Source organism: Rhyacophila brunnea, unplaced genomic scaffold, assembly GCF_057557595.1.
Source record: "Rhyacophila brunnea isolate RB1 unplaced genomic scaffold, BYU_Rbru_1.0 scaffold_8, whole genome shotgun sequence".
NCBI classification, from domain to species: domain Eukaryota; kingdom Metazoa; phylum Arthropoda; class Insecta; order Trichoptera; family Rhyacophilidae; genus Rhyacophila; species Rhyacophila brunnea.
In genome coordinates, this window is record NW_028233350.1 from 32403188 (window position 1) to 32416491 (window position 13304).

The 13304-nt window shown below is 30.9% G+C and overlaps 1 protein-coding gene across 1 annotated transcript; it reads left to right on the plus strand.

Moving 5' to 3' along the window:
• Positions 1-5345: 5345 nt before the first annotated feature.
• LOC147064151 (arylsulfatase B-like) lies at positions 5346-12792 on the plus strand. Its single transcript, XM_085958642.1, has 7 exons — positions 5346-5733; positions 6954-7113; positions 8289-8515; positions 9156-9414; positions 10096-10253; positions 10488-10623; positions 12023-12792. Exons 1-7 carry the CDS (start codon positions 5632-5634, stop codon positions 12664-12666), a joined length of 1686 nt encoding a protein of 561 aa, XP_085814768.1. The 5' UTR covers positions 5346-5631; the 3' UTR covers positions 12667-12792.
• The last annotated feature ends 512 nt before the right edge of the window (positions 12793-13304 follow it).

Consider the following 13304-nt stretch of genomic DNA (forward strand, 5'->3'; position numbering starts at 1 on the left):
TCGTCATGTGCACACCTCGACTATCGGTCTCCGATTGGCGACGAATGAGAAATTTCGTTGCACCTACTGTTGAAAATTATTTGGCGTTTCACTGAAGTACGCTCTTAAGATTATCCTTGTCGGCATACACCCACTATAAACGATTGCTAGCAGATTTAATGTAGTGTATTAAAATGTGTGTATAATTATTATTTTACCAATCTTATTTAGCGAAGTAAATTTCGCTCATACACATTAATAATCTTAACGTAATTGGGCATTTAACCTTTTTAAACGTGTTTTAATGTATTAAATATCGCAAAGCTAATAGGTAGATTGCGAATAATTTCTGTAAAAGGGCGATCGTACAAAGAAGTTCGACACCTCTGGTATATATTTTATTTTTTCTTGCAAGTGATTTTTCTACCCCAATAAAATATTTAATATCAGTTGTCATCCAGTTTCTATTTCTATGTAAAGAAAAATCTACTTTTAAAATTGTTCTTGTTATCACAAATTTAATATGTATAGATGTGGTCTCTCTACAGTCTACAATATGCACAAGCAGTTTAGCTAAGGATTGCAATACCGAATGAATATATCAATACCGGTATTTCGATTTTTCTTATTGAATACTGGTATTCGTCAAAACATATTATAGAAAAAAGAAGTATCCATTAATGAATATAACTATTAAAATTCATTTCAAATACTATTTTATAGCAACCTAAAATACACATCTACATTTATTATGTTGACTTATTATGTATAGATAAGGTAGATCATAATATTTTTGAACTGCCAATTTTAACAAATACTATAAGTACAGGAAAATCTCTCTCAAATTTAACATTTTTTGGATGTACTATCAACGTTGGATCAATAGTTATAGAATAATTGGAAATATTTGCAACGAATGTTTTCGTCTTCGAAATAATTATGTTAATTGGACATAGTTATGCAGAAAGTAGCCAGTCCACAAAAAATAAAAAAATGAGATATGCTATAGATCAGATGCGAGAAGGTTTTCTCTACGTTCTGCTGAAAATAGCCAAGCCACAAACAAATTATTCTTGAAATTAAATACTATTTACAATTTTACATTTTACATACATTTTTAATCATCGATCAATCATGTTGTTGCTAAAGTGCCATTATCTCGACATTATTGTGGACTGGCTACATTCTGCATAACTACGTTCAATTCATAGCGACAATTCTACTAATATATTAGAGAGATTTTGTTTTAATATTATTTTAAGGGGGATCCTTATGCCAACAGAGAACCTAGTGGAAAATACGAAGCTTGGAATTTGAGATTTTTTTTTTGATACTAATTTACAATTTCAACTGTATTAATTAATAAATATGTATCTGAAAACATTTAAAAGATTTTTTTTAAGTCAAAGATAAAAAAAATGTGAACTTGTTACATATTTATGTCTTAAGTTACGTTATTATTACATTATTTTTATGGTCATATTTATTAATAAAATTTAGTTTATCAAGTTTTCTGATTTTTCTCGTGTAGATTTTTGACTAATTCATCGTTTTAATATTTTTTATATTCATTTTAAAAAACATCGATTTTCATAAAAATATAAATGTGTATAACTTGAAATCCTTTTTATTTATATGAAATCTAATTTAGGTATGGTCCCAATTTTTTAGCTCGATTTGATATAAAAAATGAAATTAGGCGATGGACATACAAATGCAGATACATTGTAGGCATAATGATATATTTTTAAAACTCTATTGAAGGATTGATAGAATTTTTAGCCAACCTATCGAGCTATCAACCAAACATTGTGAAGTCTTTTTTGTTTTAGGTGTCCATATGAGCAGTGGTCTAGAGAAAAATTGTGATTTACCTACCACTGTCATCATAGAGTAACGAAGACTGACTATTGGCGTACGGGCCCCCTAAGGTAAATAATAAAATGTTAACATTTGAAATAAAACAAAACACATACAATACCTGATCGACGTAGTATATATACATATAATATGGTCGATATTAACAAGTACGAGAAATTTGATTATTTATTTAGATGAAACGATTTTTTTAAAATACGTAAGTATTATTTTTTTATGGAAACTTTTTTATACTACCAAAGAGCGGCGCTAATGATAACCATACTATTTTTAGGATAACAACCCAATAATTTCATACATTTATGGATTCCCACGTTCTAATTTCATCAGTTCCGATTTAATATAATAATGTTTTTGTGGTGATTACATTAAGAAAATTCTCGTTTTATTTTCAAAATCAACACAAACGTGAAATAATTATTTAGTAGCGAGTATTCACCGCTGATATCTGATGTCATAGGCAGCGTTGCCATATTAGCGTCGCCAGATCTAGCATTTTTCAATATGCATCAAGCTTGCAAATTTTCAATCTGGCGTACGGCGTTAAATCTAGCGTTTTTAGACTTTGCAAACAGCTTAAAACTTACCATAATAAAGCTAAAATAGTATACCAGATTTTCTTTAAAATCAACATGCTGGTCTTACGCACATTATATCTTACTAGGAAAAAATACCAGGCGGCAGTGCCACCTGTCAAGATTCATGTCAATGCGCTAAATGCATTCAGTATGTTCAATTCGAAGACAGATATAGGTACGTGAATAATGTATATATTATAATTTATACACTAAATGTTACATATACTTATTCTATTAGTTGTAAAATACTAAATTCTTTTTCGATATTTGCTTTTGTTAAAACGATGTTTGTAATATTGTGGCACATTATTTTGAAATGCTAGTTTCCAAAGAATTTTTCAATTTTGAAAAATTCAGCATTTTATTCTGCCATCCTAGCTTATTTTCTTACTCTATCTGGCATATTTTTGTGAATGACAGTTGGCAACACTGATCATGGGTAGCCTCTTGTTACTTATTTCTCAGAGCATCAGTTAACAGACACAATAAAATTGCAGGCTACATATCTACAGAGTATTAATTGTTGTAAAATTGTTTGCATAATTAATGGTTAATGTAATTGTAGTATCGGAATGAAAAAAATACAATTTACTAAGGACAGCGGTATCTGAATCTCAAAAATGAGTATTGTTTCATAAAAAATATTTTATAACAATCAATGTGTAATAACAATTAAATTTGGACTTGTGAATTCCAATTAAAGGTCTTCCGACGTCTCAAGGTCGAAAATTACCTAAGTGGCGGAATGACATACAGTTTTTGAAAGAATTGTATCATTTTTTCAACCATCAATCCATCAAACTGATATACATTGTCAAAGTTCATCTAATTAGCTGTTATTTTTTGTAGCATTAAAGATCGTGATTTTTGTTGATATACCGGAAGCCATTATATTTATGGTAAATTCTGTTTGCCGGTGAATATCATTAGATGACGTATTGAACTAAAAAAACCATCTGTTGAGAAGCGGTTTGTAGTTTTATGACTTATTTAAAATCTGTCTAGAGTTCACAAGCATAGTGAACCAAGTCCATTCTGGTTATTTTTGAGTAAGCTAGGTTCAAACATAATATTTGAGTATTTATTATTCTATAAGGGTATGATTTCCCTTACATAATAACTTAAACGTACTCAAAGTAACACTTCAGAATTGCAATCATACCCTTACAGAATTAGAAATACTCAAATATTATGTTTGAACATAGCTTACCCAAAAATAACCAGAATGGACTTGGTTAACTATGCTTGTGAATCACTCATATATGAAGCGCCTAGTTTCAAAACCCCCTGATGGTTTTTGAAAGTTTTTGAGTTAGTTAATATGTATTTTGATAGATATATTTGTTATCTAGGTATATGGTGGCCAAAGATTGAACTTTAAAAAACGCCAAAAAAACCGTCAATACGTATGATCAAAATTTGGGATAAATTTCAAAACCCGCAAAAATTTTGGGTATGGTTTTGAAATACCCCTAAAATGGATAAGCCAAAATACTCTATAGAATGTACGAATTAAAAAATAAATACATAAAGTTCAGAGATTTAATATATACCTATGAGTATTTTTTCCAGAACTACCTAAAATCGTTTTAGGGGCTTTTGAATCTAGGCGCTTCATATCCGTGTCATATCATCTATTATTGAATTGTACTACGGCCACATGGTTTTTGTATTTGTTTACAATCAGAAAACTAGAGTTTTTTGATAAACTCTTCTAGGTTTACTTGAGCAGCGATTTCTGGCCTTTGGGAACACATACTACAAGGGGGGATGTTGCATCCTAGAAAGACTCTTGGTATATAATTGATCAAATCAAGAAAGTCAAGGTTTCTCTCGAGATGTGAAAAATCCTAACCAATGGTTAAATTCACTGGGTCACAGTCTGCAGTCATGATGTATATTCGAAGATATTTTAAATTGGAGGAAATGAGGTAAGTTCTTTACAAACACAAAATAAACATTAATATTCGTCATCTAAATGTAATTTTATTGTGTCAATTCATGGTGGAAATGCATTATTTTAATTTAATAAAACGCAAAATTTTATTGTACTTATTCCACTTTTAAATTAATATCTGGACCGGTTTTATACGCCTCAGAAGGATAAAAATATAGAAATTTCATAATATTTATATTAAAACACGAATTGAAATTATTTGAGAACTATTTTTGATCACAACCTCTAGGAAAAGCGGTGTAAATGTCAGTTTTTTAAATATAGTTTTTATTTTATAATAATCGAAAATGTGAGAGAAAGTTTAAACATAATATTCATATTAATTTTGTATGTTCATAACATTTAATGACACTTCTAAGTAGTATTATCATAAAACTATTTATACATAGAAATTCTAATTATTACAAAACGAAATTTTTGCTGTTGTTAAAAACTTTGTAATTAACTAGAGGGTGTAAACCCAATTTTGCTAACGGAATGAGCTTGATTTGCACTAACTAACCCGTGGTAGAAAAAAGAATGAAAACTCTCGATAACGATGCACAAATTTATAGCACGGTTGCAAACCATTTTCCTATACACACGGAATAAAAATATAATACATAATGTAATAATGTATGCGCCAGTGGCATCTATGGTTCAATAGTTATATGTTTTTTAATATTACGTAGGTACAAATTAATGAAAATAACAAACATTAAAAATATTATAATGTATGTATGTATAACTACATACTCATAGTTACTTACATTTTTATCCAAGTATGAAATTGTGCAGTATTTTTTTTTCTACAGTTTTCAAAAAAAAATGGTATCGCTATCAAAATATGTTGTAAAATAAACGGTCGTATGGTTGACAGTTAGTAGTTCAACCTCTTTACAATAAATAATATTAATAAGTTGACCTTTTATACTACTTATACGATATGAATATTGCGGTCGCAATATTAAATTAGTCTTCAAGTTATCACACAGAGATAATTATCAATATTATGATTGTGTTACAAAATGTATTTGCATGAAATCGCTATATTTAAATTTATTAGAAAGCAAATGTAAAGTCATTAGTATACTTAATTCGTAAAATAACATAGAGTACAATCAAATAACAGCAATTTCAAAGTATTTTTCATTTGTTAGGTGAACAAGACGTGTCGTTAATAGTTGATTGATCGCTTTCAAGTGAAATCACAATACATAGTCTCTTATGTTATATTAAATTGCAAACACGAAAATTGATATGTGGTGTTTTACTTACACAGTTTTCTTTATGTTTTTATTGACGAACGCAAGTGATGAAAGGCAGCCTCCTCATATAATCGTGATAATAGCGGATGACTTGGTAAGTAGGTAACTAGGTATCAGTGGCGAAGGGTGGAGGTAGGCTGTTAAGATCTGCCATAAATAGTGCACACTAAACTTTGTCAGTCATACGTATTTGTTTTCATTGAAATAAGACTACAATTTACAGACGGTGTTGGTTAGTTTTTAAAATTCAATTAAACCCTGCTAAAACCAAGCCACAATAGATAATAGTAAAAAAATACTCGTCTATCTATAAAATATCTAAAATTATGCAATTATATCATACATATCTTTGGATATTTCATAGATAGAAAAATATTTTATATCCATTATCGTTTGGTTTAGGCAGGGCTTAATGAATTTAAAAAAAATGAACCAACAATATGTGTATTATGTGTTCTTAATCCAACGAAAACAAATAAGTATGAATAAAAAAAGTATGCACAATTTTGTTGAATCGCCCAAAATATACCAAAACTAGCATGTTTTGGTTTAGGCAGGGTTTAGTTGATTTTTAAAAACTAATCAACACCATCTCTAAATTGTAGTCTTATTTCAATAAAAACAAATACGTATGACTAACAAAGTTTAATGTGCACTATTTATAGCGGATCTTCTCAGCCTACCTCCACCCTTCGCTACTGCTATTCTACACAATATCCAATTTAATAAAAATGCATATTAATACATTGAAAACAAAAATAAATATTTTTTTAAATTCAAAGATAAGTAACCTTAAATTATAATACTCATAAAATATTATAATTTTATCATTCAATATAGTTTTAAAAGTTCTTTAAAAATTTTGAATAAATCATAGTTTTAATGTATTTTATATTTAATTTAAAAAAAAAAAACATTGATATCAGTGTGGTCACAATACTGAAGATTGATTCGACATAACTAAAATAGAAGTATATACTAATCAAACTATATTTTAATAATAAAAATAATCTTAACAGATTTACCTTGGTGCTAATATAGTAAGTCAGATTTTAAATGAACGCTCATTTCGTTTTTTTTAATTGTAGTGGTATCTTTGAATTAAATTTTATTTTTATTTTTAACCTTGTTTAGACAGGTACGTACCTATTATTTAAAATTCTCTTTGTATTCTTTGTACAACTTTGGTGACGACAAATGTCCGAAAGAGTGTGTGTGGAAAATTGACAGATAGTAAAGATAAACCAAGGATTGTCAAATAAAAAATATTTTATCAAACATGTTCTACAATAATTAACAATGATTTTTTTCTAGGGTTGGAATGATGTAAGCTACCATGGTTCTAATCAGATACCAACTCCAAATATAGACGCATTGGCATACAATGGTATAATTTTAAATAATCATTACGCCCAGCCACTATGCACTCCATCCAGAGCTGCCTTCCTCACAGGAAAATATCCTTATCACATGGGTAAATATTGGATACCTGATATCTGCAACCGTTATATTTATTTACAAAACAGTATAATAAAATATAGTTAATAGTGTTACCATTATAATAATATTTTGTCCTAAACTTGCCCGATTATTTTTTATAACCTTAATATTTGGTGCATTTTATGTTGCCTCTGATCAAAAGAAGCTGTATGCACATTATACCAATGTGAAGCATTATCATTTTTTTACTTGTTAGCTATAGCTAACCTATACAATTGTGTTAGTAAACATATTTTTTATTTTGTGGGGCAAGGGAGGACGTGTTGTACTCTCGAGCCCTTTCAGATAACTTAAAAATCAATTACATAAATGAGTCGCTTAGAATCATAACTCACATATTGCAATTTTGTCGTTTTTTAGTTAAATATGCCAAGTGATTCTAAATGAATTAATCTATATACCGAAAAATAGTTGAGTATTAAAAGTCAATTTAAACCATGTGAAAATCGTTGACAAAGTTTATTGTTGGTGTAATATGTCGTATATTTCAAAGAATAGAGTTTTGTCACCAACGCCTTCCTAACCAATCGGGGAGCTCTATTTCTCATAGTATGCTGTATGTCTGCAACGTTAGGAGTATTAGGTATATATATTTAAAAAAAAAAAAAGTTATTCGACTCTCTCACTCATTAATATTCTAGGGAGTTCAATACTGTTCTTCTAATTACAAAAAATAGTGCTCTGTTGGTTTTTAGCGATTATCTCAAAACTTGATTTTTGGAATATGTGAGTTATGATTCTAAGCGACTCAAATAACCTCGTACATATATTAATTATAATATACCTATATACATGTGCCTATTCAAATTAATATAAAAGTAAATACGTCCGATGGGATCCCAACCGTCAATGAAATACCAGTTATCAATTACCACACCACTCCCCGAGATGAAATCCCGACCCGTATTTTCTGTCGTCCATTGTAAAGCAACCGAAGACCAGATGGTTAAAAATAGATAAATATACCTTTATGAGGCTGCAGGAAATCACTAAAACATTATTCAAGAAGTATGGAGAATACATCACTAATGTGATTGTGAACGTCAGGTAATGGTGTACCACTTCACGAGAAAGGGGATAACGTTTGTAAGAAAATTAATGATAAGTAACTATATTAGACTACACAATATTATTTAAAATCTTTTATAGGAATGCAGCATAGTGGATTAAGACAACCGGAACCTCGCGGTCTTCCATTAAACGAAACGTTGCTTCCTCAGCACCTCAAAAAGCTTGGATATAGCACTCACATTGTTGGAAAATGGCATTTAGGATTCTTCCGGAGCGAGTACACGCCGACTCGACGAGGTTTTGATTCTCACTTCGGGTACTGGAATGGTTTTCAAGACTATTTTGACCACACCGTTTCAGCAGTGGTATGGAACAAGAAATGTACTATAATTTCTGATAAATTTGTTAATAAAGTGGGGGGTTTCGTGTCTTATTGCATGCGGTACCCACAACGCATCATTGTACTTGATTCTCAAAGCCGACTATATTCAGGCCGTAGTACTGAATTGCGAATTACGATGGTCGTGCTGGTTATTGATTACCTTCGAATGAAATGCGGTAACCTTTTCACAGTGAATGAAGATTTTCGATTGATTCAAATTATTACCATTTATTTCAATATGCAATAATCAAAGTGTCATGTCACTGCCTTGGTTAGGTCTTGATACATACTCACATCGACTACTTACCACATGGTTGAAGTACGTGGGCGCGAATTCGAAAGGGTGCAGGTTCAAATCCCGATGGGTGTCATATTTTTTTCAAAAAGATTTTTTCGAGCGGTTAAAATTTTTTATTAGGTACTCGTATTTTCAAATTTTATTTATTATATTTTTATTTTTTTTATTTATTACTTATATATTTTTTTTTATTTATATATTATAATACGAGTATAATGCTAAAGGTTGACCGATAAATAAGGTAAAAGCTTTACGAACATAGTTCCGGCATATATGAATACGCGTATTGTAAAACGTGGGAAATTTAAAATTGTAACTATTATAGACGTTTCCTGGAATGATTGGATACGACATGCGCAGAAACTTTGACGTGGATCGCAGCGCAGCCGGTAAATACTCAACTGAACTTTTCACAAAAGAAGCTGTGGATATAATATCGGCACATAATGCTTCCACACCTATGTATCTTCACTTGGCACACCTGGCTGTGCACACTGCTAACGTCAGAGATATGTGGCAGGCACCCGATGAAGAAATTGCCAAATTTTCTTACATTGCTGAACCGAAGAGAAAAATTTATGCAGGTAAATTGGACATCAGATATTTTATCACCATAGCTAAATAAATCATAATATTTGAAATATTTATACAAACACTACACTTGTACAATTATTAGTGATGGAAGTGTACGAGAATAGCCCAGAAAACTACCTATCTTTAATTTCTTATATTGTAGTAATTTATCTTTTTTCTATTTTAAATTTAGTATTACTTTTGGCATATAGCGATAGTTTCAAAGATTTAGGATCACATGGGCCCACAGTAACACAGTTTTAAGATTTGAGACAACGCAATTAATAAAGATTTTGCTACTACGAAATTCTTTAAATAAAGCTCACTTTGCAAAAGTACGTAGGTATGTATATCGTGTAAACGGATATATTATATACGACATAAGGCTTTGTGTCACCATTAAATATGGTTACTGTATAATCGAAACCGGGGCTAACTAGAAACATGCATTTTTGTAGTTAGTTCCCTGTGATCCTAAGAAACTGAGTTTATATTGATCAATCCGAGTATAACTTGAGTGCCATATCCGTTACCGGATATAGTTATTGTTTCCGACTATAATAAAAGAACTTAAATACTTTAATACTTTAGAGACAGTGGTTTCTAGAGGACAAAAAAAATTGGGGAATACTTTATACACAGTATACGAACACGCGACAATCTAATACTGAACTTAATGAATATTTTTTCAGCTATGGTTTCTATTTTGGATAAAGGTGTGGGAGAAGTTATGGCAGCTTTAAAGAGTCAAGGAATGATGGAGAACTCCATAATTCTATTTATGTCTGACAATGGTGCACCCGAAGACGGTCTCTATCCCAACCACGGCTCCAATTATCCATTAAGAGGGGTAAATAAAAAAAAAATATTCTTTCTTAGTTCCATCCTTTGTGAAGAAGCCAATTTAAAATCCAGCTTTTAATGGATAAATGAAAAGTTGTATATTTTTCTCAGAGAATTCAACTAGAAAACCCAATAAAATTACAAAACCATGAATAAAAATATCTACTTTAAACAGTGTGCATTGCGATTAAAATACCTATACAAGATATTGTTGTATTAAAAAAAATGATTATGATTTTAGCAAAAGAGTTCTCCATGGGAGGGAGGTTCTCGAGGGGTTGCTGTAATATGGAGTCCACTGTTCAGTAAATTGAACTATGTCTCTAATGAGCTCATCCATATAACTGATTGGCTCCCTACATTTTGGAGTGCGGCAGGTGAATATATACATTTTATACATAGGTGAGCATAAAACACGGCGCGGTGATTTCAATGATCTTTGTCGCTTGCCAATTGTCTAGCCGTCTAGTCTCTTCTCAGGTCATGTAGATTGTAGAATACACATTGTGGGCGACTATTTTTTTATTCCAAGCATCTATAAAGTATTGATTTAATATCATATCATTGATACAGCACCATTGCTTTTAGTTATAGATACCCACACTACATAATTACCTGTTACTTTGATTGTCGGAACATTCTTAGTAAATTGAAACCAGTTTTTAGTCTCTCAAGAATATAATAGTCGATATTTGACAGTTTCATACAAGTACAGTAGAACCTCGATTATCCGGACTAATTGTGATGAAGATAGTCCGGATAAGGAAAAATCAGGATAATCGAAAAAAAATCATAATTGACAGTGAAAATTTTATTTGTCTAGATTTACATATACATACATGTATGTATAATAAATTATTTTTTAATAAAAAAATCAGTTATCGATTTTTGCTTAAAGCAGGTTTACCGCGTTACTGGAACTTAATAATTGTCTTTTCAAAATTTTGTTCCATGATTTTTTCAAAGTTGACACATCTAAAGAATTCCAACTATCTGCTGCCATGTAGCAACAATCTTTTAAATTTATTTTCTTGTAGAAGCTGATAACTGTTTTTTTATTATTTTCGTCTGCTAGCAATAATCGTCGAAGCATATATTTTCTATATAAACTTTTGAATGGTTCTATTACACCGTGATCCATCGGTTGTATCACCGATGTGACCCTTTCGTCTTTGTATGAACCACATAAAAATACACTCTTCAACTTCTTTATTTCCTGATTTTTTCATAACTTTCCGCTCTGAGCTTCCATCTTCTCACATTAAACAATTAGTAAACTTCATAATAGTTTCACTTTGTTGTTTATATCCGAGATAGTTGACGTTCCGACACCATATTTATTAGATAGATAACGTCCCGAGTCACCGCGTTTTAAAGCATCGATTATATCAAATTCGAACATAATCCGGATAATTGAAAATTCGGATACTCGAGGTTTTATTGTATTATAATATGGTTTAGTTTGTATTTGACTTGCAGTAGGTATATCATAATGTATATTCAAAACAGAAATGCACATTGCGCATGTATTAAAAGACTATACATAATGCTTGCTGAAACAAATCTGGTAGATCGATATTACAATGTCTATTTGAATTTTGTATCGACAGTCTGGTTGGATGAAGGCCACGTTACACATAAGAGGTCAAGGTTTGAGTATCGTTGTCGATAAAAAATTTACAAACGAGAATTTTGCTATGAGAGAATAAAGGAATTAAGGAAAGATAGTGACATTGAAAATGTAAACATTATTGTATTTTGTATCTATATTTTCAGGTGGAAACATTAGTGAATTAGGACAAATTGACGGTATAAATCTGTGGAATACATTGAAAGATAATCTACCGTCGAATAGAACTGAATTTGTTGTAAATATTGATCCACTGACTCCATATTTGGCAATTCGGCGGGGAGAATGGAAGTTAATCAATGGAACTACTTCAGATGGAAAATATGATTTCCACTTTCCCAAACCAGACGACAGTTCTATTTCATATAATATATCGAACGTATTATCATCATCAACTGCAAAAGCATTTGAAGAATTTTACGGTGATCAAAAAAAAATTAATTCACACATATTCAAAGACGTTCCTGACAAAATGACAGTGGATAATGTTTTGAAACTACGCGACCAAGCGACACTTAACTGCAACCATAAAACAATTACTGAAGGCTTTTTATGCAAACCATTAGAAGCGCCGTGTCTTTTTAATATGGAAGAAGATCCTTGTGAATATATTAACTTAGCAACTGTAAATTTAACTGTGTTGGAAAGTATGCAGGAGTTATCAAGACAATACGAAGAATCCAGCACAACACCAAGTAATACTGGAATAGACCCATTGGCACATCCAAAGTACTTCGGCGATGTTTGGGCCAGTTGGAGGGATGATGACGTCATCCGTGTTAGCCTTTGAAAATATACTCTGTACCTAGTATCTTTTATATTAATATATTTTTAGGTTATATTTCAATAATTAAACGTGCATTTATATTTAAATTATCCATCTATCTCAGCCTAAAGCCGACTACAGATGATAATACGTCATACAAGAAACATATGTGATGATCAGAGACACGCCAAACGGGGGTGTTGAGGTTGTGAAACATCCGGGCGGCAGGATTTACTAATAATTTTAATATATTTTGAATGATTTTAGTAAGAATATATTTTATTAAATTACACAACATTAATCATAAGATGATATATATTATTATGAAATACATATGTACGTTACTTACTGCCAAAGGTTGGCGCTTTCCACAGAGAAACAAATCAAAAAGTTAAAGCGAAATATACAAACATCAAATTTTCAAATCAAATTCAAATTTATTTATTTTACATATAATGAACATAACAAATTATAAATTCAAAGCGTTCACGACATGACATAAAATAAGTGTTAATAACATCAAGTAAATCCCTTTATTCTTAAGGCTTGTCCATATTGCACGATGCCGCGTGTCACTTCTCGCACGCGGTCGAGATACAGGTGTCCTCATTGAGCTGTTCACGTGCGCTCGCGACGTATCGCATTATATCCAGTGAGTGGAC

Coding starts and splice junctions, on each gene's coding strand:
- LOC147064151 (XM_085958642.1), top strand. CDS start 5,632: ATGTGGTGTTTTACTTACACAGTTTTCTTTATGTTTTTATTGACGAAC. Junction 9,415..10,095: donor GAAGAGAAAAATTTATGCAG/GTAAATTGGACA, acceptor ATATTTTTTCAG/CTATGGTTTCTATTTTGGAT. Junction 10,624..12,022: donor TACATTTTGGAGTGCGGCAG/GTGAATATATAC, acceptor CTATATTTTCAG/GTGGAAACATTAGTGAATTA.